Here is a 27,774-nt window from a genome sequence, read left to right as displayed (position 1 = left end):
CAATTGCCCAGTACTCTCTCCCATTTCTTGCAACTCTTCCTTTTTCCTCCCTGGCTGTTAGGTAGGAAGCCCCTGAGGATTTCTCGCAGCCATGGTCAAGACTTTCTAGAAAGTCCTATGGGCAAAAGTTTTGAGTTCAGTCAATAGAAGGAATTTGCAAGTCCTCAAGGTCTGACTCTCTGGATTGGGGGTGGGGGGTGGGGGGAAGGTGAGGGAGAGGTGGCCAGGGGCTGGAAGGAAGGAGAGAGGCTTCTATTCAACTACCATTGCATCACATGCACCCAAGGAAAAAATGTTTACCTGGTAGAGCCACGGTTAACCTTTTTTCCTTGCTGAGTCGGTGCCCTTGGATGAATTCACTCATGGAAGGGGGGCCTTTCAGAAGAAATGACTCACTGGAGGTGGGGTCGGGGGCAACTCTTAATAAATTCTGTAGGTAAGGAGCCCCCGGAGTCCTGGGACGGCTCTGATCACAAAGGGAAGGTGAAAATTGTCTTGCAGGAGATCCAAGAAAAATACATATAGGAAACAAAAAAGTTTTACTTTAATTACCTTTCGATGCCTCATTGGTGATAACATTATTTATATTGCCACTCATTTTTAAAAAAAAAATTTTTTTTTGTGCCAGTTTTGGGACCTAAACACAAGGCCTGGGAGCTGTCCCTGAGCTTTTTTGCTCAAGGCTAATAGTGCTCTACCACTTGAGCCACAGCTCCACTTCTAGCCTTTTGCTAGTTAAATGGAAATAAAAAAATCTCACGGACTTCCTGCCCAGGCTGGCTTTGAACCACAATCCTCAGATTGCAGGCTTCGAGTAGATAGGATTGCAGGCATGAGCCATTGGTGCTATACCACTTCCTTTTTTTTCCTGGCATATATATATATATATACTGGAAAAGCGACTTAGTATAAGTTAGTCAATTTGAACCACCACTACTGGTATTCTTTGATTTTTTAAAAAGGAAAGGCCCTAAAATAAACAATTCTGAAGCATACTGAACTGCATATAACTCAATAGCCAGGATTTTTTTTTTTGTAGGGGAGGGGGGCATCACAAAATCAAGTCATTAAAAAGCTTGCAAGTGCTTCTCTGAGCAATATTCACATGCCAAATGAAAAAAAAAAAAAAAAAAAAAAAGCATACAGTCTTGAGCAAAGAGAGCTCAGGACAGTGCCCAGGCCCTGAGTTCAAACCCCAGGACTGGCACAAAAACAAAACCAAAAAAAAGAAAGACATAAAAACTTGTTCTTATCAAAAGAACTATCCATATTCCAGTTTACCTAAATATAAGCATACTTTTGAAATCAGAGTAGTTTGAGTGGTATAGACAAGAATTCTCTTAACAGATTCATATCCTCTCCATTAAGGAGAATAAATAATTACTATTTTGGGGGGGGGACAGGGGGTTAATGACATTTAAAATGATAGCCTGTGTTGACTATAGATTATTATTATTATTATCATCATCACTATTATTATTAGTGCCAGTACTGGGGCTTGAATTTCATGGCCTACCATTTTTGCTTGGCTTTTTTGCTCAAGATTAGCACTCTACCACTTGAGCCACACTTCCAATTGTGGCTTTGTGCTGATTAATTGGAAATAAGAGTCACTGACTTTCCTGCCCGGGCTGGCTTTAGACTATGATCCTCAGATCTCAGCCTCCTGAGTAGCTAGGATTACAGGCGTGAGCCACTAGCACCCAGCCAACAGGTTGATTCGTGTTACACATTCATCTTTACCTATTCATCATTAAGTTGAGACAAGAGAAAGATACTCTTGATGCTTACAGACAGAAGTCAACATAGGAACAGGCAATTGAATACTGTATTATGGTTAATCATGAGTTGGGAATGGCAAGAAAGGAATACATCAACATAATTCTTCCATGCTTTTCATCTGGAGCCACCAACACAAGTAAGTCCCACTGATAGTCCAGTTCCCGTTTCTCTTTTCTTTCCCCCTCCTCCATCCTCCACAATAAGAACCCGTTAACCAAAGCCTGGCCACCACATCATAGTGTGAAAATCACTCAGGCATACCTTTTCCTCTGAGTGCCACTGCTGCCCCTCGAGCTGGGTGTCTGTGGGTGCGGCCTATGCAGGGGGTAAGTGTGTACGGTGGGCAGGGTGGCTGACACCGCTTCACTTACTTTAGGACTGCCGAGCTTGCTCTTTCCAAGTTTGCCTTTGGTGCGTCGAGACTGCTCATGATCAAACTCTAAGTCCTCCAGCCGCTGGGTCAGGGCGAGTTTTTGCTGAATGGCCATGCGCAACAAAGTGTTCAACGTCTTCTTCTCATCCTCTGCAGCTGCTAGCTGCCGCTGCATCTCATCCAACTGGGTGACATATTCATCACACCTGGAACCCCAAACAGAACAGTGGGTCAGGAGGAAACATGAAACAGGACTGGATCTGAAGCCAAAGTGTTCAGTTTCCATCGATTGCGATTTTAGGGATCTGACGTCCCCTGCATGGAGTTACATTCCCAAAATATTAAAGAGCTGTGCCAGGCACCAGTGGCTCATGCTTGCCATCCTAGCTACTCAGGAGGCTGAAAGCTGAGGATGGTGGTTCAAAGCCAACCTGGGCAGGAGGGCCTGTGAGACTCTTATCTCTAATAAATTACAAAAAATAAAATAAAATCTGGAAGTGGGGTTGTGGCTCTAGTGGTAGACCACTAGCCTAGAACACAAAAGCTCAGGAATAGTGCCAAAGTCCTGAGTTCAAGCTCCAGGAGAAGTACCAAAAAAAAAAAAAAAAAAAAAGTAAGAGCTGTATTGACTCATGGGGGGGGCGGGGTGGAAGGGGGAAGGAGGGGAGAGCTGGTACTGGGCCTTGAGCTCTTCCTTAGCTTATTTTGCTCAAGGCTAGTGCTCTACCACTTGAGACACACTTCCACTCCCAGGTTTTTGATGGTTAACTTAAGGTAAGAATATCACAGAAGTTGGGCGCTGGTGGCTCACGCCTGTAATCCTAGCTAGTCAGGAGGCTGAGATCTGAGGATCACGGTTCAAAGCCAGCCCGGGCAGGAGAGGCCGTGAGACTCCTATCTCCAATAAGCCACCAGAAAACCGGAAGTGGCGTTGTAGCTCAAGTGGTAGAGCGCTTGCCTTGAGCTGAAGAGCTGAGGGACAGTGCCCAGGCCCAGAGTTCAAGCCCCACGACCGACCAAAAAAAAAAAAAAGAATATCACTGATTTTTTCTACCAAGACTGGCTTCAAACCATGATCCTCAGATCTCAGCCACCTGAGTAGCTAGGATGACAGGTGTGAGCCACCAGTGGCCAGTTTAAAAAACATGTTTATATAAGAGAATTGTTTGATCCTGTGTGCTCAGCACATGGCTTTGGAAATGAGGTCTGGAAAATGCGACTCTTTAGCAGAGTCAAATCTCATACATTTTCTTCCAGCTTTTCTGCCCTGGAGCACACACCCAATGCCATGCAAAGACACACCCATGGCTTTGGCAGTCTCCCTCCTGGGTGTCACCTGAAAAGGACAGGAAGTCAGTTACCTTGTGGCGAACATGGCTCGCAAGGATGAGAAGGTGGCCGCATCTTCTTTCAAAGCCTTCAGCTCATTCCTGAGTTTCGTCATCGTTTCAGTCACCATTGCCTTTTCATTTTCGTATTTGTTCTTCAGATTAGCAAGTGCCACCTCAGCGGTCTGGAGCAGAAAAACCCCACCAGGACAGCTTGTCAGGCGTGCACATTCACGGGGCCTGCTAGTTCCTCTCATCAAGGGAAAAGGGAAGCTACTTAGATTTTAATAAGCACATATACATACACTGGACATAGAGGATAGCTGTCAGTTTTTCCTTTTGTGCCGGTACTGAGGTTTGAACTCATGGCCTGAACATTGTACCTTACACTAAGGCTTTTGTGCTTAAGGCCAATGCTCTATCACTTGACCCATAGCTCTACTTCTGGCTTTTTGGTGTTTCATTGGAGATAAGAGTCTCACAGACTCTCCAGGGTTAATTTTGAATCTGGATCCTCAGATCTCAGCTGCCTGAAGAACTAAGGTTATAGGCATGAACTACCAGTGCCCTGCAGGGAAGGTCTTATTATTTATTTATTTATTGCTGGTTCTGGGGTTTGAACTCTGGGCCTAAGGGCTGTCCCTGAGCTTCTTTTGTTCAAGGCTAGTGCTCTATCACTTGAGCCACAGTGCCACTTCTGACTTTTTCTGAGTAGTTTATCAGAGATAAAAGTTTCAAACCAGGTACTGGTGGCTCATGCCTGTAATCCTAGCTACTCAGGAGGCTGAGATCTGAGGATCTCGGTTCAAAGGTAGCCCAGGCAGGAAAGACCATGAGACTCCTATCTCCAATAAACCACCAGAAAACTGGAAGTGGTGCTGTAGCTTAAGTGGTAGAGGGCTTGCCTTGAGCTGAAGAGTTGAGGGATAGTGCCCATGACTGACCAAAAAACAAAAAAAGTTTCACAGGTTTTCCTGCCTTGGCTGGCTTTGAACAGATCTCAGTCTCCTGAGTAGCTAGGATTACAGGTGTGAACCACCAGCATCTGGCAAAGAAGGTCTTTTTAAATGTCAAATCATGCTTTAAATGATAATGTGTTAAAGTGGCCTAGAAACTGCCCAGCTGTCAGTTAATCAGTAGCAGAGGCAATGGTCAGGACAGTAGTTCAATCAATGCTTCATGCAGATTGATGAAAGGGTAAGGGCTTCAGCTATGGAAAGAGCCAAAATTACACTTTATCCAAGAAGGATTTTATTAACAAGTTAAAAAAGAGAGAGAGAACATATTCCTAATGAAATATATTACAAACCAAATATTTTTTTGCCATGCTATATGGCCTTAAACATAGAATAAAAGACAAAAATAGCCCCAGTGGCTTGTGCCAGTAATCCTAGCCACTCAGGAAACTGTGCTGAGGATTGCAGTTCAAAGTCAGCCCAGGCAGGAAAATCCATGAGACTCTTGATCTCCAATTAACCACCAGAAAACTGGAAGCGGCACTGTGCCTCACTCAAAGTGGCAGAGTGTTACCCTTGAGCACAAAAACGCAGGGACAGCACCTAGGCCCTGAGTTCAAGCCCCAGGACTACCACCAAAAAAACAAACAACAACAACTACAAAAAAAACACCAAACCAAACTTTGTAACATGGACTGCCTAAATACTCTAACACTTTCTACTCGATTAAGGTGATGAACAAAATAAAGTTCCACCTTATCCTTAGGTATGTATATGAGATGTTTATAGTGTAAGCCATAGTACCACTCAGGGTAAGGATACCTTAGGGAACTTGGGGAACAGATGAAGGGAACCAGAAAACCGCACTGAGTCACGTAAGGATCAGGGGACAGCGAGGGGAGCTCTGACTAAAACATTTACCTTCTCTATGGGGCTGGGAAGGTGGCTCAGTGGCAGAGAGCTTGCCATGCATGCATGAGGCCCTGGGTTCCATTCCTCAGCACCACATAAGCAGAAAAAGCTGGAAGTGGCGCTGTGGCTCAAGGGGTAGAGCGCTAGCCTTGAGCTGAAGAGCTGAGGTACAGCGCCCAGGCCCAGAGTTCAGGCCCCACGTCCAGCAAAAAAACAAACAAACATTTACCTTCTCTCTCAGTCCCTATCACTCCTCCTTCTGTTTCCTAGCATTGCTTGCATTTTTATCACGTGAATTTGTGGTGATGGTGCGTGGTGGCAGGGGAAACAGGGGGTACTGGTAGTGGGACTTGAACTCAGGACCTTGTGCTCTTCCTCCCCCCCTCACCCCCCCACCCAGTCGTGGGGCTTGAACTCTGGGCCTGGGCGCTGTTCCTCAGCTCTTCAGCTCAAAGGCGACTCTTCTACCACTTGAGCCACAGAGCCACCTCTGGAATTGAGTGGTTTACTGGAGATAAGAGTCTCACAGACTTTCATGCCCAGGCTGGCTTTGAACTGTGATCCTCAGATCTCAGACTCCTGAATAGCTAGGATTTTAGGCATAAGCCCGGTTCCCACCTCTTTCTGGACTTTTTGACTCAAGGCTGGCCCTCTACCACTTGAGCCACGCCTCCATTTCAGACTTCTTTTGCTGGTTACCTGGAGATAAAGTCTCGCAGGCTTTTCTATCCAGGCTGGCTCTGAATTAGACCCTCAGATCTCAGCCTCCTGAGTTGCTAAGATTACAGCTGTGAGCCACCATGACCAAGAAGTCTGAACTCTTTTTTTTGGGGGGGGGGGTCCTGAACTCTGGGCCTGGGTGCTGTCCCTCAGCTCTTCAGCTCAAGGCTAGCGCTCTACCACTTGAGCCACAGCGCCACTTCCGGCTTTTTTCTTTTTGCTTATGTGGTGCTGAAGAATCGAACCCAGGGCCTCAGGCATGCAAGGCAAGCGCTCTATCACTGAGCCACCTTCCCAGCCCAAGTCTGAACTCTTATCTTGATCATCCTAGGAATTCCATCAAATCAGGGACTTTCAGCCTTCTTGCCCTAACATGCTGACATGGGTAGACAGGAATTACCTGTTTATTGGCCTTCAGTACAGCCCGAAGGGTGGCGATCTGTTCCCTCTTTGTGCTCAGCAAGGACTTGAGCTTGAGGATCTCTTCCATTAAGGCTTCCTTGTCTTTATCAATCATGGGGGCCAGCTCCCGAGCTGCTGCTCTCTGACGAGACAGCTGCAGGGACCTGTCCACCGCCTTCTGCAGGTGCTTAATCTGATCCCGGATGATGGCATTGAGGTTGTAGATGTTCATTGGTTCTTTGCGAATGTCACTTGTGTCTAACACTGGAGAGGAGGGGGGCGCGGTGATGACGGGAGAGATTGTGGGGGTTTTCGTTGGACTCGGCTCTTTGCTGGCCTCAGCATTTTCTTTGGGACCTGGATCTGATGAGGTCTTGGGTTCTACTGCAGATGCCACCCCCCGCCTGGCGAGTCGTGGTGACAAGAGTCCCCTGGGGTCATCTGGCCCCTTCAGACTGCCACTCCGGGTGACTCTGCTTTGTCTATAATAGTCCAACATCACCCTGTTGGGAGTCTCATTGTTACACAGACACACGTGATGATAAAGCTGAGCAAGCTCCTCACTGAACGTGACCAGCTCATCCTGGGCCGTGTTCAGTGTATTGTGATTTTCATTGGCGATGCTGGTCATCTTTTGCAGCTCTTTCTCCATGTGTGCCATCTGCTCGCCGCTCTCCTTGGTGGTCTTCTCCAGGTTTGTCACCTGTTCATCATACATCTGGATCTTACTCTCGTACTTAGCCTTGTCTTCTGTATAGTTCTCCACAGACTTATTGTATTTCTCTTTTAAGGCCTTAATTTCTGCTTTCAAATCAATCACCTCGGTGACCGCAACCCGGTATTTGCATTCGAGGATCTCCAAGCCATTGATGTCTACCTCATAGTCGTGGGCCTCCTCTGTGGAGTCCCGGCCCTTCTCCCCATCCAGCTCTGCTTTCAGTTCCTTGCTGCTCTGCAAGCCTCTCATGGCATTTACATGCTCCGTGAGCCGGTGTACTCGCTCATGCTGCTCCGTCAGCGCACCCTTGGTGTGCTCCAGCTGGGTCTGTGACTCTTGCAGGTTGGCCAAAAGAATGGCCTTTTCCCTCTCTACCTGCAATGCAAAAGACAGTCTCTGAATAACTTCAGTGGAATGATGAACTTGGTCCAGTTAACACCTGCATGTTCAAAAAACTGCAGCAGGTCAGGTATTGGTGGTTCACACCTGTAATCCTACCCACTCAGGAGGCTGAGAAATGAGGATAACCATTCAAAGCCAGCCTGGACAGAAAAGTCTGTGAGGCTCTTTTTTTGTTTTGTTTGGTCATGGGGCTAGAACTCTGGGTCTGGGCACTGTCCCTGACCTCTTCAGCTCAAGGCTAGTGCTCTACCACTTGAGCCACTGCGCCACTTCCAGTTTTCTGGTGGTTTATTGGAGATAAGAGACTCATGGACCGGGCTGCCAGGGCTGGCTTTGAACCACGATCTTCAGATCTCAGCCTCCTGAGTAGCCAGGATTACAGGTGTGAGCCACCAGTGCCAGGCTGTGAGACTCTTTATCTCCAATAAACTACATGGAAAAGGCTGAAAGTGGCACTATGACTCAAGTGGTAGAGAGCTAGCTTTGAGCATAAAGCAGCTCAGGGATAGCACCCAGGCCCTGAGTTCAAGCCTTAGGCCCAGCAAAAAAAAAAACAACAACAAAAAAAACGACTGTAGTAGTGCTGGTACCAGCACTCCTGCTTGTAATCCTAGCTACTCAGGAGTCTAAGAGCTAAGAATCGAGGTTCAAAGCCAGCCTGGGCAGGAAAGTTCGTGAAACTCTTATCTCCAGTGAACCAGCAAAAAACTGGAAGTGGAGCTGTACTTCAAGTGGTAAAGTGCTAGTCTTGAGCATAAAAGCCTGAGGAACAGGCCCTGAGTTCAAACCCCAGGACTAGCACAAAAAATAAAATAAAATTTAAAAAACTGTAGCAGATCCAATATTCCCATGATATAAAATTAACTTAGAGCGGTTGGGAAGGTGGCTCAGTGGTAGAGTGCTTGTTTTGGATGCCTGAGGCCCTAGGTTCGATTCCTTAGCACCACATAAGCAGAAAAAAAAAAAAAGCCGGAAGTGATTCTGATTCTGTGACTCAAGTGGTAGAGTGCTAGCCTTGAGCTGAAGAACTGAGGGACAGCGCCCAGCCCAGAGTTCAAGCCCTACAACTGACAAAAAAAAAATCCAAAAAACAAAAAACAACTTACGAAGGGCTGGGAAGGTGGCTCAGTGGTAGAGCACCTGCCTTGCATGCATGAGGCCCTGGGTTCGATTCCTCAGCACCACATAAGCAAAAAGAAAAAAGCCAGAAGTGGCGCTGTGGCTCAAGTGGTAGAGCGCTAGCCTTGAGCTGAAGAGCTGAGGGACAGGGTCCAGGCCCAGAGTTCAGGCCCCACGACCGGACCAAAGTAAATAAATAAATAAATAAATAAATAAATAAATAAATAAATAAATAAATAAATAAAATTAACTTAGGGTAGGTTTCTTTTTTCTTTTTTTGGGTCCGGTCGTGGGCCTGAACTCTGGGCCTGGGCGCTGTCCCTCAGCTCTTCAGCTCAAGGCTTAGCACTTTACCACTTGAGCCACAGCACCACTTCTGGCTTTTTTTTCCTGCTTATGTGGTACTGAGGAATCGAACCCAGGGCCTCATGCATGCAGGGCAGGCACTCTACCACTGAGCCACCTTCCCAGCCCTAGGGTTGTTTTCTTATTCAAGTTTTTTCTTTCTTTCTTTGTACTGGTACTGGAGCTTGACTTCAGGGCCTGAGAACTGTCCTTTAGCTTTTTGCTTCAGGCTAGCAATCTACCACTTGAGCCACAGGTACACTTCTGGCTTTTTGCTAATCAACTCAAGATAAGAATCTCATAGACTTTCTTGCCCAGGCTAGATTTGAACTGTGATCCTCAGATCTGAGTAGCTAGGATTACAGGCCTGAGCCACCAGCACCAGGCTTATTCAGCAATTTTGATAAGTCAATCTAAAAAGTATATAATTCACAATATGGTATTTGATGGAAAGCAAATCCATTGAATTTTTCATAAAGGAAATGGAGAATCTAAATATTCAATTACTGGCATTATGATCAATCTCAATAGAAATGGAGTCCAGGAGTTTTTGCTGTTTTTTTCCTTGAAACTTCAATGACCTTCCTCTAAGAGCCTCAATATTATTTCATTAGTGGATATGACAACGCTGTTTCCAAAAGCCCTTCAATAGGAAAAGCCTTCGGAAAAAAGACAAAAATCAAACCAAAATGAACTGTTGCACAAGGTTGTTTCAGAGGGAAAAGTATTCTGATAAAGGAAGTAACATGCTCAGCACTACGTTTCACATCTCTAATCCTAGCTACTCTGGAGGCTGAGTTCTGTGGATCGCAGTTCAAAGTCAGACTGGGGAAAAAAAGTCCCTGAGAATCTTATCTCCAATTAACCAACAAAAAGCCTAGAAGTGGAGGCATGGTTCAAGTGGTAGAGCACCGGTCATGAGCAAAAAAGACAAGCAAGAGCACAAGGCCCTGAGTTCAAGACCCAATACTAGCATACACGCAACAAAGTGCTAATGTATTTAGAACTGCTTTTGGTCCATATGCTGGCTGACAGTTCATATTTAACACACACATTTTCAATGGCTGAAAGGACAAAAGTCTACCAGTTTCTTCTCAAGTAATACATGAAGAAAGCCTCCTCTCTTTCATGTGTGTACTAGATACAATCCTATTTCCAATGCCCAATAAATTTTTTTTTTTTTCTTTTGTCAGTTGTGGGGCTTGAACTCAGGGCCTGAGCACGGCCCTTGAGCTATCCCCTCTCCCCCAAGAGCTGAGGATCAAACTCAGGACAAAAACTCTGGGTCCTGCACTTGCTAGGCAAGTGCTCTTCCAACTGAGCTAAATCCCCAACCCATCCTTGAGCTTTTTTGCTCAAGACTAGCACTGTACCACTTTGAGCCATGACTCCACTTTCAGTTTTCTGGTGTTTAACTGGAAGTAATAGTCTCATGGACTTTGCCGCCTGAGTTGGCTTTGAATCATGATTCTCAGATCTCAGCCTCCAGAGTAGCTAAGATTACAGGCATGAGCCACTAGTACCTGGTCTCAACTGATTTTATCAGAAATATATTGGGCATGGGAGCTGAGCACTGGCGACTCATGGCAGAGTTCAAGCCCCATGACTAACAAAAAAATAAATAAATAAAAATAAAAATTAACTGAGTATAAAATTTATATTAGTGTATTTATACATTGATATATGAACATATGTAGAGTATATATAATTATAACAATATATAAATGTTATAAATTATATACATATATACTTATACAAATGTAGTAAATAATAAATAAAATTATGATAAATAGAAATATATATTTACATGTGCATATATTATATACAACATAAACATATTTATATCACATATATCATATGCAATATATAGATATATGTAATATTATATACTATATATTATACAATATATTTATTTGTTTTTGTTTTTTTTTTTTGGGGTCCAGTTGTGGGCCTGAACTCTGGGCCTGGGCGCTGTCCCTCAGCTCTTCAGCTCAAGGCTAGCACTCTACCATTTGAGCCACAGCGCCACTTCCGGCTTTTTTTCTTTTTGCTTATGTGCTGAGGAATCGAACCCAGAGCCTCATGCATGCAAGGCAAGCGCTCTACCACTGAGCCACCTTCCCAGCCCTATACAATATATGTATTACATAGATATATAGTATATGATATATATGATAGACTGAGTCCTCTTCCCTAGAAAATTAAGGTGATCTGGCCAAAAAATAATATTAAATTACTAAGTTACAGATGAATGTATAAACTTCCAGCATTCTATTACGGCTCTGTGTATCCTAAATTGGATTTGGATTTTGAAGAGCAAGTGTTCAGACCATTTCAGCGTCCTTGTGCTTTGATTGAACAAGTGCAGAGCACTTTAAAGCTGAAAACAACTTTATATTTTAAGTGCCACTATTTTAATCTCTGTAGACTAACAGACTTGTATCTAAGATACTTGAGGAGTTAATTATAGTCTTATATCGTGACTAAGAATAGCTACTGATTTCTCTTCCTTTATAGACTTCTTTCTGGAACTGAGGGATTTTTTTTTAGGGGTACTGCCGGTTGTTTGGCCAGAAAACCTATGTGGCACATGTAAAATATAGCCTAAGAACACAGTATATGCTAGCCATTACTGCTGTTAATATATCCTTCTGAAGTTATTTTTAATTTCACTGGTTTATTGTTAATATATTTGCATGTAACTGGATAGATTCGTGAAAGAACAAAGAAAAGATCATCAGAACTCATATTTTTGGGTGTATGCTGGTCCTGGGGCTTGAACTCTGGGCCTGGGTGCTGTCCCCAAGCTTTGGTGCTCAAGGCCAGTGCTCTACCACTTGAGCCACAGCTCCACTTTCAGCTTTTTTGGTGCTTAATTGGTGATTAGAGTCTCACAGACTCTCTTGACTGGGCTGGCTTTGAACTGCAATCCTCAGATCTGTCTCTTGAATAGCTAGGAATACAGGTATGAGCCACCAGCACCAGGCCTTCACCTCCCTCTGCTTTTTTTTTTTTTTTTTTTTAACCTTTGGAGTCGGTGTATGCAACCCAGGCTACTCTCAAATTTTCAATTCTCCTATCTGTTGGTTGGTAGTGCGCTAACATGCCTAACCTGCATTTTCCTTGCCTTTGCTTGCCTCCACATCTTAGCTAGTCTAATAACAAGGCAATGCAGACAGGCGTCTCTCCTGGGCACTGACTTCAATTCTTCTGGATCTATCCCCAGAAGCAGGACTGATGAGTCACCAGCAATTCTATGTTTAGGTTTTGTTGAGTCATCTGGCTCTCAACCTGACACCTGAATGATCAGTGTCATTCTTATAGCAACCTAAGGATAGTTCTTATCAGTATGTGCAAAGAGAATTAAGATGCAAATAATATTCTTTGCTTGAAAGGAAGCAAGTTTGGGAAATGCGTATCTGAGTGAGCCCTTATAGAAGAGAACTCTGTAAAGAAAGATTTCAGAGAACAAAGAAATACCAGGGGAAGGAATGCATCAATCATGAGAGTCTAGACTTGGGAGAGTACAAAGATAAAGGAAATCTCCCATGAACACACCCAGAGGCTCAAGTCAGTCAGCTGGGTAAGAAATCAAAATAGGCCAAGTGCTGGTGGTTCACACCTGTAATCCTAGCTAATCAGGAGGCTGAGATCTGAGGATCTCAGTTCCAAGCTAGGGCAGGCAGGAAAGTCCATGAGGCTCTTATCTCTAATTAATCAGAAAAAAGCTGGAAGTGGAGTTGTGGCTCAAGTAGTAGAGCCTTGAGTGAGAATTCTCATTTACTTTTTAGTGATAGCACAAAGCCCTGAGTTTAAGCTCTAGTACTAGCACAAAAATAAACAAACAAACAAAAAATAAAAACAAGCTGGGAATGTGGCTTTTTGGTATAGCACTTGACTGGCATGCATGAAGCCCTGGGTTCAATTCCTCAGTACCACATAAACAGAAAAAAGCCAGAAGTGGCACTGTGGCTCAAGTGGTAGAGTGCTAGCCTTGAGCAAAAGAAGCTTAGGGACAGTGCCTAGGCCCTGAATTCAAACCCCAGGACAAAGACAACAACAACAAAACCTACTCCATACAACTGCTACAATTAAATGGGGTATATATATACACATATACACTATATACACTATATAGTGTATATAGTGTACTATATACACTATATACACTATATACACTATATACACTATACACTATATACACTATATACACTATATACACTATATAGTGTATATATATATACACTATATAGTATATATAGCAAATTTCCATCACACCTCTGACCATTTTTACAGAAAAAATTATAATTGTTTTTATTGGAGTACATCCAAATATAACACGGAGCCATTTCTTCCATTATCAACCAGATCACAACAAAACACTAATTTATATTCTACAGAAACATTGTTTTCTCATACTACATGTGAAATTATCGTTACTTTTTTTTGGCAGTGATAGGATTTGAACTCAGGGCCTGAAGTTCTTGCTTGTCTCTCCTGCTCACAGCTGGTGTTCTAACCACTTGACCTACACCTCTAGCCAAGCATTTTGTTGATTAACTGGAGTGTCTCATGGATTTGACTGCTTTGCTGGCTTTGAACCTCCATCCTCTGTAGCTCATCTCCTTCAGAAGTTAGGATTACCCTTGTGAGCCACTAGTGCTATTCACCTATAAAATTATATAGTCAGTGGGAAGAGAGAAGGAGAAGAAGTGGGGAATGGAGGAGGGGAGAGTTGAGGAAAAAAAGGAAAGGAGAGGGGAGGGAGGGGAAAGGAAGAAGGGAAGGAGGAAGAGAAGGAGGAGGAAGAGGAGATTCTCTGGTGTGAATGTAAAGTTAAACAGAGGGCTGCTTATTGAAGGAAGAAATTTCATCACCAGCATTCAAGACTTCTTTAAATTGATTAAGTAATTTAGCTGGTTTTTCTAGTCAGAGACTACTTATTTTCATTCTAATAAAACTAATTAAGGTACTTGATTGTCACTGGAAAACATCAACTATGGTCTATTTGAATCAGTGAGGCCTTCAGGGGACCAAAAAGTCAAAACGATTTTTCCAATAATAATCTAAGGCTTACTAGGCGTTAGTGGTTCACGGCTGTAATCCTAGTGACTCAGGAGGCTGAGATCTGAGGATGGCCGTTTGAAGCCAGCCTGGCCAGGAAAGTCCATGAAACTCTTACCTCCAATTAACCACAAGAAAAACTAGAAGTGAGGGGCTGGGAATGTGGCTCAGCGGTAGAGTGCTCCCCTAGCATGCATGGAGCCCTGGGTTCGATTCCTCAGTACCACATACACAGAAAAAAGCCAGAAGTGGCACTTGTGGCTCAAATGGGAGAGTGCTAGCCTTGAACAAAAAAGCTCAGGGACAGTGTTCAGGCCTTGAGTTCAAGACCCATGATTGACAAAAACAAAAACAAAAACAAAAACAAAAGAACAAAACACCCAACAACCTAAAGTTTACTTTGGTAAATACAGGCTGGCACCAAATGCTCTGGTAATTACCAAGGCCTCTTGACAAGTTTATAAAGATGCTCAGATGAATAAAATGTATTTTAACTATATTTCTAGTGTTACATGAAAATTAGCATAATAACTAAAATCTAGAGTTTTGTTAATGATTACTCCAAAACCCAGGAGGACATAATGAAGTAAAATATTCATCTCAAATTTCTTTGGGGAAAAAAAAACACCCTCTAGCTGGGCACTGGTAGCTCATGCCTATAATCCTAGCTGGCTACTCAGGAGGCTGAGATCTGAGGATCATAGTTCAAAGCCAGCCTATGCAGAAAAGTCCACAAGCCTCTTATCTCCAATTAACAACTAAAAAGCCAGAAGTGGAGGTGAAGCTCAAGTGGTAAAGCACTAGCCTTGAGCACAAAAGCTAGGCAAAGTACAAGGTCATGAATCCAAGCCCCTGTGCCAACACACACACACACACATACACACACACCCCTTCATATAAAGGCTGATATAGGTACCAGTCTACTATCCCTTGCCTTCTACACCCTTTCTGTGGTTCATCTATTCAATGACATGTTCAATAAAATGATAGCAGAACCTACTTGACACCTTAAAAACTGATGGCAGTTTCCACTTAGATACTAACAACTCTCCAAAGCTGGAAAGAGCTTGCTCCAGGGTTTTAAGTTTCACTATGTTTCTGAGATGAGGGTCATGTTGTTCAGGCTGCCTTGAATTCCTGGACACAAGCAATCTTCTTGCTGCAGCCGCCAGAAAGCCTGACACTACAGGTATTCACTTCTGCCCAGCTAGATTTTGAGCCTTATTCTTACCATCTCCCAGCAGATGGCAGTATAACATTGACTTGGTGTATTGGGGGCTGTATGTGCTAACATTCAAGCAGAGAGAATATAATTTATTTTTATTTTTATTCTTATTTATTTATATATTTATGGTCAGTCATAGGCTTGAACTCTGGGCCTGGGTGCTATCCCTGAGCGATTAAGCTCAAGGCTAGGACTCTATCACTTGAGCCATAGCCCCACTTCTGGTTTTCTGATAGTTAATTGGAGATAAGAGTCTCGTGGACTTTTCCTGACTGGGTTGGCTTTGAACTGAGATCCTCAGATCTCAGACTCCTGAGTAGCTAGGATTACAGGTGTAAGCCACCAGTGCCAGGCTAAGAACATAGGGGGGTAAAAAAAAAAAAAAAAAAAAAAAAGCCGGGCGCTGGTGGCTCACGCCTGTAATCCTAGCTACTCAGGAGGCTGAGATCTGAGGATCACGGTTCAAAGCCAGCCCGGGCAAGAAAGACCGTGAGACTCCTATCTCCAATAAACCACCAGAAAACCGGAAGTGGCGCTGTAGCTCAAGTGGTAGAGCGCTCGCCTTGAGCTGAAGAGCTGAGGGACAACGCCCAGGCCCAGAGTTCAAGCCCCACAACCGACAAAAAAAAAAAAAAAAAAAAAAAAAATATATATATATATATATATATATATATATATATATATATGGAGTCTTACAAGGTAAAAACAGTACAACCTAGGTTTGCTATCTTCGAAATAATTCTTCAAAATTCGTGTGTGTGTGTGTGTGTGTGTGTGTGTGTGTGTGTGTGTGTGTGTGTGTGTGTGTGTGTGTGTGTGTGTGTGTGTGTGTGTGTGTGTGTGTGTGTGTGTGTGTGTGTGTGTGTGTGTGTAATGAGGCCTAAATTCAGACCATGGGTGTTATCCCTTAGCTTTTTCTCTCAAGGCTGGTGTTCGACTATTTGGGCCACAAATCCACTTTTGGCTTTTTGTTGGTTAATGGAGATAAGATTCTCATGGACTTTCCTGTCCAAGCTGGCTTTGAACCACTCTCCTCTCTGCTCTTAGCCTCCTAAGTAACTAGGATTACAGGTGTGAGTCTTCAGTGTCCAGCTTTACATTTAACTTTAATTGACAGATAAAAATACTATTTGACATGTGCAACAGAATGTTCTGAAATAGAAATACATTGTGAAATGGCTAAATTAAACTAGTTAACATATGCATGGCCTCATATATTTCTCAGTTTAAAAATCTGCTTTCTTAGTGGGTTTGAAGAAAAAACACATTGTTTTAGTTGTGTGTATGTATGTGTGTGTGCCAGTACTGGAGCTTGAACTCAGGGCCTAGGTGTTATCCCTTAGCTTTTTCCACTCAAGGCTAGTGCTCTTGCTGGTGACATGAGCCACCAGCGCCCAACATCAAAGGTTTTTGTTGTTGTTGTTGTTTGTTTTCCCAGCCCCAAAATGGAAAATTTTTAAGATTCCTCCCCCTCCCCCCAATTAAGAACCCCTTTGATGGGCTGGGAAGGTGGCTCAGTGGTAGAGTGCTTGCTTTGCATGCATGAGGCCATGGGTTCGATTCCTCAGTACCACATAAGTAGAAAAAACCAGAAGTGGCACTGTGGCTCAAGTGGTAGAGCACTAGCCTTGAGCTGAAGATCTGAGGGACAGCGCCCAGGCCCAGAGTTCAGACCCCACAACCTAAATAAATAAATAAATAAATTCCATTTTGCCGAGCGCCAATGGCTCATACCTGTAATCCTAGTTACTCAGGTTGCTGAGATTATAAGGATCATGGTTCAAAGCCAGCCTGGGCAGGAAAGTTCATGAGACTCAGATCTCCAATAAGCCACCAGAAAACCAGAAGTCGCATTGTGACTCAAGTGGTAGAGCACTAGCCTTGAGCTGAAGAGCTGAGGATCAGTGCCCAGGCCCAGAGTTCAGGCCCCATGACCGACCAAAAATAAATAAATAAATAAATAAAATTCCATTTTGCCAAACACTGTTGGCTCATGTCTATAATCCTAACTACTTAGAAGGCTGGGATCTAAAAATTATGGTTCAAAGCCAACCTGGGCAGGAAAGGCCATGAGACTCTTACTTCCAGTCAACCACCAGAAAAATGGAAGTGGTGCTGTGGCTCGAAGTGGTAGAGCACTAGCCTTGAGCAAAAGAGCTCAGAGACAGCGCACAGGCCCTGAGTTCAAGCTCCACCACTGACAAAAACAAAAACAAAAATGTTGTCTCTATTTTCCCTTTAGGATGCTATATATCCTGGTCTGTGTGCCTTAATGTTGTCACCAACTGTCCACAGTGACTATGCACAGGCACACAGCTGTCACTAGATAATATTTTGGATTCATGCCCAGAGAAATCTTGAGAGTTGGGAACTATGAAAATACCAGCTATCACATCCCAATAAGCTGAGGCCCCACAGGACTTAGAAGTGGCAGCAATGCCAGGCCTGGAACAACTACAAGTCAGAGTTCAAAAACTGGAAAGAAATGTTGTATCCTACCTCCCAGGGAGAGCCTGCCACTCAGCCGGCTGCGATCAACAGATCACAGTCCCAAGACAACCCCAGGCAGAAAAAAATCTGAGAGACTCTTATTGAACCAGGAAAATGCCTGACTAGAAGCATGAATCAAGTGGTAGAGTGCCAGCAGTGAGAGAATAAGCCCTGAATTCCAAGCCCTGGTATTGGTGGTGGTAATAATAATATAAAAAATAATAATAGCAAGACTAGCAACAGGTAAAAAAGTTGGGTGCTTTATAAAAAATAATAGTGTGTGTGTGTGTGTGTGTGTGTGTGTGTGTGTGTGTGTGTGTGTGTGTGTGTGTGTGTGTGTGTGTGTGTGTGTGTGTGTGTGTGTGTGTGTGTGTGTGTGTGTGTGTGTGTGTGTGTGTGTGTGTGTGTGTGTGTGTGTGTGTGTCCTGGAGCTTGAACTCAGGGGCCTGGGCACTGTCCTTGAGCTTTTTTTTTTTTTTTTTTTTTGGTCAATCTTGAGTCTTGAACTCTGGCCCTGGGCGGATCCCTCAGCTCTTCAGCTCAAGGCTAGTGCCACAGCACCACTTCTGGTTTTCTGATGGTTAACTGGAGATAAGAGTCTATGGACTTTCCTGCCTGGGCTGGCTTTGAACCATGATCCTCATCTCAGCCTCCTAAGTAGCTAGGATTACAGGTGTGAGCCAACAGCACCTGGCTTGTCCCTGAGCTTTTGTGCTCAAGGCTAAAGCTCTACTACTTGAGTCACAGCACCACTTCTGGCTTTGGTGATTCATTGGAGATAGAGTATCATGGACTCTTATACCCAGGCTGGCTTGGAACTGTGATCCTCCAGATCTCAGCTTCCTGAGTAGCTGGGATTACAGGTGTGAAGTATCAGTGCAGGGCTCTCATAATCCCATTTTATGGGAAGTTCAAGTGTTAAACCTCAAAAAAAAAAAAAAAAAAAAAAAAAGAAAAGCTAGCAGCTGACCCACAGTCAGCTGGAATGTATGGGAACTGTTGGTCATCCTATTAACTAAGGTGATATAACTTGTACTTACTGGGTGGGGCAGAGTTGGGACTAGGGATGCTGAGCCTCCTGTAACTTGGGAGAGCTACAGTGAGGTCTGGTCCCATTCCCACATGTCAATCTCACTGTTGAGGGCTACTTTCTTATTCTTATTCTTCAACATTCTTTTTTTTTTTTCCTGCTAGCACCAGAGCTTGAACTCAAGGCCTTACAATTCCCACATGTCAATCTCACTGTTGAGGGCTACTTTCTTATTCTTATTCTTCAACATTTTTTTTTTTTCCTGCTAGCACCAGAGCTTGAACTCAAGGCCTTACACCCCCATTTGGCTTTTTCATTCCAGTCTGTGTTCTACCACTTGAGCACACCTCCACTTCGGCTGTTTTGCTGGTTAACTGGAGTAAAAGTGTCACAAATTTGTCTGCCTGGGCTTGGCTTTCAACCATGATTCTCAAATCTCAGCCTCCTGAGGAGCTAGGATTATATGCTCATCTCTGAAACCAAATTCAATACTAAGAAAGCAAATACTCTCTTAGAAACTTCTTCCTCAAAAAATAAATGATTGGGGCTGGGAAGGTGGCTCAGTGGTAGAGCGCTTGCCTTGCATGCTCGAGGCCATGGGTTCGATTCCTCAGCACTACATAAGCAAAAAAGAAAAAAGCCGGAAGTGGCGCTGTGGCTCAAGTGGTAGAGTGCTAGCCTTGAGCTGAAGAGCTGAGGGACAGCGCCCAGGCCCAGAGTTCAAGCCCCACGACCGGACCCAAAAAAAAAAAAAGATTGGCCAAGTCTTAAGCCTCTCATTACCAGCTATTTTGGAGGGATAATATTGCAATTGAAGAGTAAGCTTCAAATTTAATCACCTACTACGTTTGTTAAACTGGTTCCTGGTTGGGTAAATCTATAGGAGCCCAGTAATTTGCAGAACATTTAAACCCCAGATGGCAGTGAAGCCACAATCTGGCAGAGAAGATTTCCATTAGCATATGATTAGGGACTAGCAGTAAAACAAAAAGCTTAAGAAGACATAGGCCAGTGCCTGTGGCTCACACCTGTAACCCTAGCTACTCAGAAAGCTGAGATCTGAGGATAGTGGTTCAAAGCCAGCCCAGGCAGGAAAGTCCAGGAGACTCTTTTCTCCAATTAACTACCAGAAAACCAGAAATGGAGCTGTAGCTCAAAGTGATAGGACACTAGCCTAGATCAACAGAGCTCAGGGACAGTGCCCAGGCTCTGAGTTCAAGCCTCACAACCACCAACATCACTAACATCAACAAAAGACAGTTTACTAAGATAAAGTTAAAAGTCTGAATGAACATTCATAAGGTATTTGTTTGGAAGATGCTAAAAATTGAAGACTTAGCTCATGTTGGAAGATCTAAAACCTTTTGGCTTCAGATTTTCAACCTGTATTTGTAATTGTAGGTCTCCTGGCTAATTTATATCTAGGAAATTTTTGTGCCTTTTTTGGCGTTGGTTTGTTTGTGCCAGTCCTAGGGCTTGAACTTAGGGCCCCGCTTGGGCATTGTTCCTGAGCTTTTTTTTCCCCCTCACGGTTAGCTCTCTACTACTAGAGTTACAGCTCTACTTCTGGCTTTTTGGTGGTTAATTGAAGATGTCTCACAGACTTTCCTGCCCAGGCAGACTTCAAACTGTAATCTTCAGATCTCAGCCTCCCAGCTTCTTTTGTGCCTTTTAAAGCTTAAGAGTGTTCCTAGGAAAAGCCACTTGGAACTGTATAGTTGTTTGCAATGGAGAAATGCATTTACTGCCTTTTTCCTTGTATAAAGTTTTTGGAAGTCAGCCAGGGCCCTAGCTACTCAGGAGGCTGAGATCTCAGGATCACAGTTCCACGCCAGCCCAGGCAGGAAAGCCCATGAGTCTCTTATCTCCAATTAAAATTATTAAAATTATCTCCAGTAAAAAGTTGGAAATGGAGCTGTGGTTTAAGTTATAGAGTGTAAGCAATGACATATTCGAGGCCTGCTCTCGAATAAGTGTACAGTGTAAACATCAGATATTAGAGGCCTGGTCTGGAGCAAAAAAAAAAAAACCTTGAGAATAGAGGTGTGGCTCAAGTGACATCCTTGAGGGGAAAAAGCAAATCAAGAGCACTAGATTCAAGTCCCAGTACTGGTATATTCACACACATGTATACACACACAATAATAATAATAATAATAATAATAATAATAATAATAATAATAATAATAATAATAATAAATCTGGGACTAAAACATGCAAACCAAAAATCTCTCAACCCTCCAGGCACTGGTGGCTCACACCTGTAATCCTGGCTACTCAGGAGGCTGAGATGTAAGGATCACAGTTTGAAGCCAGGCCAGACAGAAAAACCCAGGAGACTCGTATCTCCGAGTTACTACCTAAAGGACAGAAGTGGCGCTGTGGCTCAAGTAGTAGAGTGTTAGCCTTGAGCACAAAAACTAAGGGGCAGCATCCAGTCCTAAGTTCAAACCCCAGGACCCACCAAAAAATAAACAAAAAATTTAAAAATCCCACCAGTAGCCCCAGGCCAAGGTCTTACCTGCATAAGCTGCTGCTTCAATTTCTGTATCTCTGAAATGTTCAGCTCACTGAATAAATCCGAGACTGGGTGCAAGGACTCTCCTTTCCTTAAGGCTGGGGTCCGATAGTCTCCATTCAGCTTCACCAGAGGCCCGTGGATATGTCCATTCATCTTCTCGTCGTTATTCGGCTCGCCAGACTCCTCGGAGAACTTGAGTCCGTCCACTGAGAGACTGATGTGGTTGTCGCTGAGATTGATGTACTGGGCCAGCTCCTTCCGCAGGTTGTTTTTTTGCTCTCTCTCATTCTTTAATGTCTCCAGGGCCTCCTCCAGCTGGTGCTCAGCGATTTCTTTCAACCGGATGGCATCCTCTAGCTGGCTGTTCAGCAGGACCGTCTCTTCTTCAAATCGTTTAATCTCATGCTTTAAGCCCTCATATTCAACCTGTATTAGATAGGTTAGAGAAGATTCATAAAACTAAAATTTGGGTCTTACAAAACTGCCATTGGACACTCTAGTGGCCTTAAATCCTGAAAAAGAATCTAACATCAGGCTAGAAAATAATGTAATGCTGGGTGCTGCTGGCTCACACCTGTAATCCTAGCTACACAGGAGGCTGAGATATGAGGATCACAGTTCAAAGCCAGCCTGGGCAGGAAAGTCCATGAGATTTTTTTTGTTTTGTTTTGTTTTGTTTTGTTTTTGGGTCTGGTTGTGGGGCCTGAATTCTGGGCCTGGGTACTGTCCCTCAGCTCTTCAGCTCAAGGCTAGTGCTCTACCACTTGAGCCACAGTGCCACTTCCAGCTTTTTTCTTTTGTTTATGTGGTGCTGAGAAATCGAACCCAGGGCCTCGGGCATGCAAGGCAAGTGCTCTACCACTGAGCCACCTTCCCAGCCCAAGTCCATGAGATTTTTATCTCCAATTAACAACCAAAAAATCAGAAGTGGTGCTGTGACTCAAGTGGTAGAGCACTGGCCTTGAGCTGAAGAGCTCAGGGACAGTGCCCAGGCCCAGAGTTCACAACAGAAAGAAGGAAGGAAGGGAGGGAAAGAGGGAAGAAGGGAGGGAGGGAGGAAAAGAGGGAGGGAGGGAGGGAAGGGAAGGAAGAACAAAGGGAAGGGAAGGAAGGAGAGAAAGAAAATAATGTAAAAAGCACCAGACCTGTAATCCTAGCTACTCAGGAGGCTGAGATCTGAGGATCACAATTCTGCAATCCATTATAGAAAAGTTCATGAGATGGAAGTAGGGCTGTGTCTCAATGATAAGAGCTCTAACCTTGAGCAAAAGAAGCTCAGGGACAGCTCCCAGGCCCTTGAATTCAAGCCCTGGTAGCAGTATTCAAAAAAAAAAAAAAAAAAAAAAGGCCGGGCACCGGTGGCTCACTCCCATAATCTTAGCTACTCAGGAGGCTAAGATCTGAGGATCTCGGTTCAAAGCCAGCCGGGGCAGGAAAGTCCATGAGACTCTTATCTCCAATAAACCACTAGAAAACCAAAAGTGGTGCTGTGGCTCAAGTGGCAGAGCGCTCACCTTGAGCTGAAGAGCTGAGGGACAGCGCCCAAGCCCAGAGTTCAGGCCCCAGACTGACCAAAAAAAAAAAAAAAAGATAAAGATTAAAAAAAAAAACCCAAAGGGGAAAAAACAGCAGTCCTCTCTCTTATCTGCTTGCTCAAATAATTAACTGTTCGGGGGAGTTGGGGGGAATTACTGGGGAATGAGTCCTCTGGGCACAAAAAGCATTTGAAAAGGAAAAGGTTCTGTTAGGGATGGGCACCTATCTTAAAGAGGACATCCCAGCCAATCTGTTCTGAAGAATGCTCAGACATCTATGAGCAAATCAACCTTGAAATCTCTGGGCCCAATTGATGAAACAGTGCAACAGCAAAAATGACTAAATATAGCAAGTGTCAGGTGAAAGGGGAACATGTGAGGCAAACCCCCAAGCCTGTGATGTTATTTCTCCTCCTATTCACTAGCAGATGTGCTGGCATCCACATCTGGATCATTGCCATCTTTCTATCGTTCCTTTGCTTTACCAAATAACCTACCTCCCCCCCACACCCAGCTTTCTCTCGATAGTCCTGGGGCTTGAACTCTGGTGCTATCCCTGGGCTTTTGTACTCAAGGCTAGCACTCTACCACTTGAGCCACAGCTCTATTTCCAGCTTTTTTTTTTTTTTTTGTAGTTTAGTGGAGAAAAGAATCTCACAGACTTTCTTGCTCAAGCTGGCTTTGAACTATGATCCTCTGATCTCAGCCTCCTGAAGAACTGAGATTACAGGCGTGAGCCACAAGCACCCACCTACCCATAACCTTTCATGGTCTCTCTCCTCAATAGATCCCAAAATTCCTTCCTGCAAAAAACATCATGAATTTGGGACTCAAGGGCCAGGCAAAGAAAGGACTTTTCCCTTTTAGAGACTGCTCCTGAAATCTTATTGATTTTAGTAACAATATGACTGCAACCCTCAAAATGTGGAAGAGCCAAGAGAGAGAGGGAAAAGGTATTTGAAACTGTGATATTCAGCCAGACAATGATGACTCACGCCTGTAAGCCTATTTATTCAGGAGGCTAAAATCTGAGGATAAGGGTTTGAAGCCAGCCCAGGCAGGGAAGTCCATGAAACTATTATCTCCAATTTACCAGCAAAAAAGCCAGAAGTAGAGCTATGGCTCAAGTGGTAAAGTACTAGCCTTAAGCAAAAATAAGCTCAGGGACAGTGCCTAGGCCCTAAGTTCAAACCCCAGGACCAGCACAAAACGAAACCAAACAAAAACCAAGTTTATAGACCTGGCTTATAATTAGAAATTGTCAGGTTAAATTTATTATGATCTTATAAACTTTCTTCTAAAAAAAATTAATATGAAACTAAGTATAGGCTGGGAATGTGGCTTAGTGGTAGAGTGCTTACCTAGAGTACATGAAGCTGGGTTCAATTCCTCAGTACCACAAAAACAGAAAAAGTGGCAACTGTGGCTCAAGTGGTAGAATGCTAGCCTTGAGCAAAAAGAAGCTCGGAGACAGGCCCTGAGTTCAAGCCCTGGGTCTGGCAAAACAGCAACAACAATGACAACAACAACAAAAATACCCTACAGTGTAAGTAGAATTATTATTCTTACTCAATATTAATTTGTTTAGATTTTATTGGCAATTACTTTACTTGTAGGTGTATTTTTTTTTTAACATTTCAGGTCAAATAGGAAGGCTGAGAAATTTGTAAAGCACAAATATTGCAGAGAGAAGACTAAGGCCACAAAAATTAATTGACAAGCTTCTTTCTAAGAAAGAGGAAACTAAACATTAGCTGTCAGAAAGCTCACCTGGTTTTGCTTCAGTGTGGACACCAGCTTTTGCAGTGTGATGTTCTCCTCTTCTAGCTCCGTGTAGTCCTGAAGGAGGCGGGCCTCCCGGAATTTGTACTCACGGATTTCATCCTTCATCCGGATTCTCTGAAGCTCCACCATCTCATTGTTCTGAAACAACAAAACAAATGATCTTACAGAACTTCCTTGGTGGCTCATCCCTGTAAACCTAGTTATTCAGAAGGCTGAGATCTAAGGATCACAATTCAAGGCCAGCCAGGCCAGGAAAGTCCATGAGACTCTTATTTCAAATTAACGACCAAATTAGAAGTAGTGCTGTGGCTCAAGTGATAGAGCACTATCCTTGGGCAAGAAAAAAAAAATCTCAGGGACAGTACCCAGGCCCTGAGTTCAAGCCCCTGGAGTAGCACATACAAACACAAACAATTCTTCAATATATCTCATAAAGATATTTAAAACAAGAACTAAATCCATATATATATTTGAGTTGGAAATAATCTAAATATTAGCTATTTGAAGGAATAACAAAAGAAATTATCACATATTCATTCATATAGGGCATAATAAGATTGTTAAAAGGAATTAGAGAAAAGAGCCAGGTGTTGGTGGCTCAAGACTGTAATCCTAACTACTCAGGAGACAGATCTGAGGATCATGGTTCAAAGCCAACCTGGGCAGGAAAGTCTGTGAGACTCTTATCTCCGGTGAAACACTAGAAAACTCTAAGTGGAACTGTGGTGCAACGTGGAAGAGCATTAGCCTTGAGCCTGTGCATGTGAGTGTTTGAGATTTTCTTCTAGAGAGTTCTTTTCTGTCCTCTGGATTTAGCCAGGGCTTTTGAGCTTGACATATACTTCTGTGTGCAGATGGGTCTCAAATCTTTCACCAGGCCTAAGGAAATCCTCTGTGGCCTCTCTGGCTTCACTCCAGGAACTCATTAGAATCTTCTTCTACTAAGTTTGCTCCCAGATATTCTGTTGCATCTTTAAAGCCCTCATACTGGGTCTTGCTTTAGAGTTTTTACACCAGCTGTCTCCTCCACTGGCATTGCCATTTCCAGATTCAAACTGCTGTCTTTTCCTTCAGATCTCAAAGGATGACATCACTGCAGAAAAGCTTCCCACAGGTTTCTTTTTCTTGTTTTTATTTTTTTATTTATGTATTTATTGATGAGGGTGGGGACTGGGGCTTGAATTTAGGGCATCCTGCTCTTAACTTTCTCACTCAAGGATGATACTCTACCACTTGAAGCACACCTCCACTTCTGGCTTTTTGCTGGTTTACTGCAAATAAGAGTCTCATGGATTTTTTTGCTCCAGCTGGCTTTGAACCATGAGCCTCAGATCTCAGCCTCCTGAGTAGCTAGGATGACAGGTGTGAGCTACCAGCACCCAGCTAAACATTAAGATTTTCTAAGAGTAAGGTATGGTGTGTACCATTTGCCAACTTTATTTGACCACAAAACCTTTTATCTGCTTCTAAAGGAGCATTTGAAACAATCCATAGATGGAATAAAAACAAAACAAAACAAAAACCCACTGTTACTCTGAAGCAATAGAAAAAGCTAGTATCTGCAAAGTGGGGAAGCTAGAACTACCCTCCACCTCTTCCTACTGCAGAGATTAGATTTAAATAATGCTATGAAACAAAATCAGAAGACTAGAGATATTAAAAAAAAAAAGGCAGGACAAGCTGGGCACTGGTGGCACATGCCTATAATCCTAGCTACTCAGGAGATCTGAGGATCATGGTTCAAAGCCAGCCCACGCAGTAAACTTCATGAGACCCTTATCACCAGTTAACCATCAAAAAGCTGGAAGTAGAGCTGTGGCTCAACTGGTCGAGCAGTAGCCTAGAGCACAGAAGCTCAGGGACAGCACCCAGGCCCCGAGTTCAAGTCCCAGGAGCCAAACACATACACACACTACACACACTACACACACACACACACACACACACACACACACACACACACACACACACACACACACACAAAATGAAGGACAAGATAGGCAAGTTCTAATAGCAGTCAGTGAGTAGATAGATATGTGAAGAGTTTAGGCTATCCCATCCCCAAATATGCCACTGTGGAATTTTATTTTGAGCAGAAGGCAATAGAGACAGCAAGTGCTCTCCCCCTTTCTACTTAAAAACAGGTCTCAGCATTTCCCAGAGAGGGAGGTATGCCAGGAAGGAAAAAACAAAACAAAAAACACACGATCACAGACTAGATTGTTGCTCAGCTAGATCTGTACAAACTCCTACCAAAATAACCCTTCACTCCTGCTAGCTTTCTTCACAATTTACCATCCCTAGGCCAAGCTCCTTTCTTGTCTCTTCACAGATTGTTTCTTTGGCTGAAAAATGAGTAAAATCTGGATCCTTCTTTGGGTAGAGATGTGGCCCACGTGGTAGAGTGCTAGCCTGGAGTAAAAAAGTGAAGTGAAAGAGCAAGGCCCTGAGTTCAAACACCAGCACAAAACAAAAACAAAAAAGTGATGGATTTAAGCAGTGTGCCTAGTGGCTCACATCTGTAATCCTAGCTACTCAGGAGGCTGAGATCTGAGGATCTCAGTTTGAAGCCAGCCTGGCCAGAAAAGTCCATGAGACGCTGACCTCCACCAAAAAAGCCAGAAGCAAAGCTGTGGCTCAAGTGGTAGAGCACTAGCCTTGAGCAAAAAATTAAAAAAAAAAAAAATGTTCAGGGAGAGTTCCCAGGCCTTGAATTCAAGCCTGAGGAGCAGCAGGAAAGAAAGTACCAGATTTAGAATGACTGATTTATCTTACATTAGTTGCCATTCCAGTGTTTAACAACTATCTTAGAAGCCTAGGGGATGGAGACATGGCTCAGCTGGCAGAGCGATAGCCAATGAGCAAAAGTGTCAGGTACCTAGTTCAAGTCTTAGACTAAAAAAAAAAGTCTAGGGCTGGGAAGGTGGCTCAGTGGTAGAGTGCTTGCCTTGCATGCCTGAGGCCCTGGGTTCAATTCCTCAGCACCACATAAGCAAAAAGAAAAAAGCTGGAAGTGGCGCTGTGGCTCAAGTGGTAGAGCACTAGCCTTGAGCTGAAGAGCTGAGGG

The 27,774-nt window shown here is 43.7% G+C and overlaps 1 protein-coding gene across 10 annotated transcripts in view; it reads right to left on the bottom strand.

Annotated features, from left to right (window-relative positions):
• Bicd1 (BICD cargo adaptor 1) overlaps nt 1–27,774 on the bottom strand; it is a 105,584-nt gene that overhangs the window by 23,736 nt on the left and 54,074 nt on the right. For 3 of the 10 annotated variants that reach the window (XM_070038588.1, XM_070038597.1, XM_070038618.1), the window contains exons 3-7: nt 24,693–24,845; nt 21,388–21,813; nt 6,472–7,566; nt 3,517–3,668; nt 2,154–2,361 (exon numbers count right to left, since the gene is read on the bottom strand). In XM_070038588.1, the coding sequence (XP_069894689.1) occupies nt 2,154–2,361; nt 3,517–3,668; nt 6,472–7,566; nt 21,388–21,813; nt 24,693–24,845 (2,034 nt within the window). Of the gene's footprint in view, nt 1–300; nt 495–2,043; nt 2,362–3,516; nt 3,669–6,471; nt 7,567–21,387; nt 21,814–24,692; nt 24,846–27,774 lie in introns of those variants that run through there. The other 7 variants (XM_070038533.1, XM_070038542.1, XM_070038551.1 and 4 more) reach the window with 4 other exon arrangements.

Source organism: Dipodomys merriami, unplaced genomic scaffold, assembly GCF_024711535.1.
Source record: "Dipodomys merriami isolate MVZ:Mamm:240054 unplaced genomic scaffold, mDipMer1.0.p SCAF_10, whole genome shotgun sequence".
Taxonomy (NCBI): Eukaryota; Metazoa; Chordata; class Mammalia; order Rodentia; family Heteromyidae; genus Dipodomys; species Dipodomys merriami.
The sequence above is the reverse complement of the archived record's forward strand: the minus strand, read 5'-3'. Positions and strand labels throughout refer to the sequence as shown.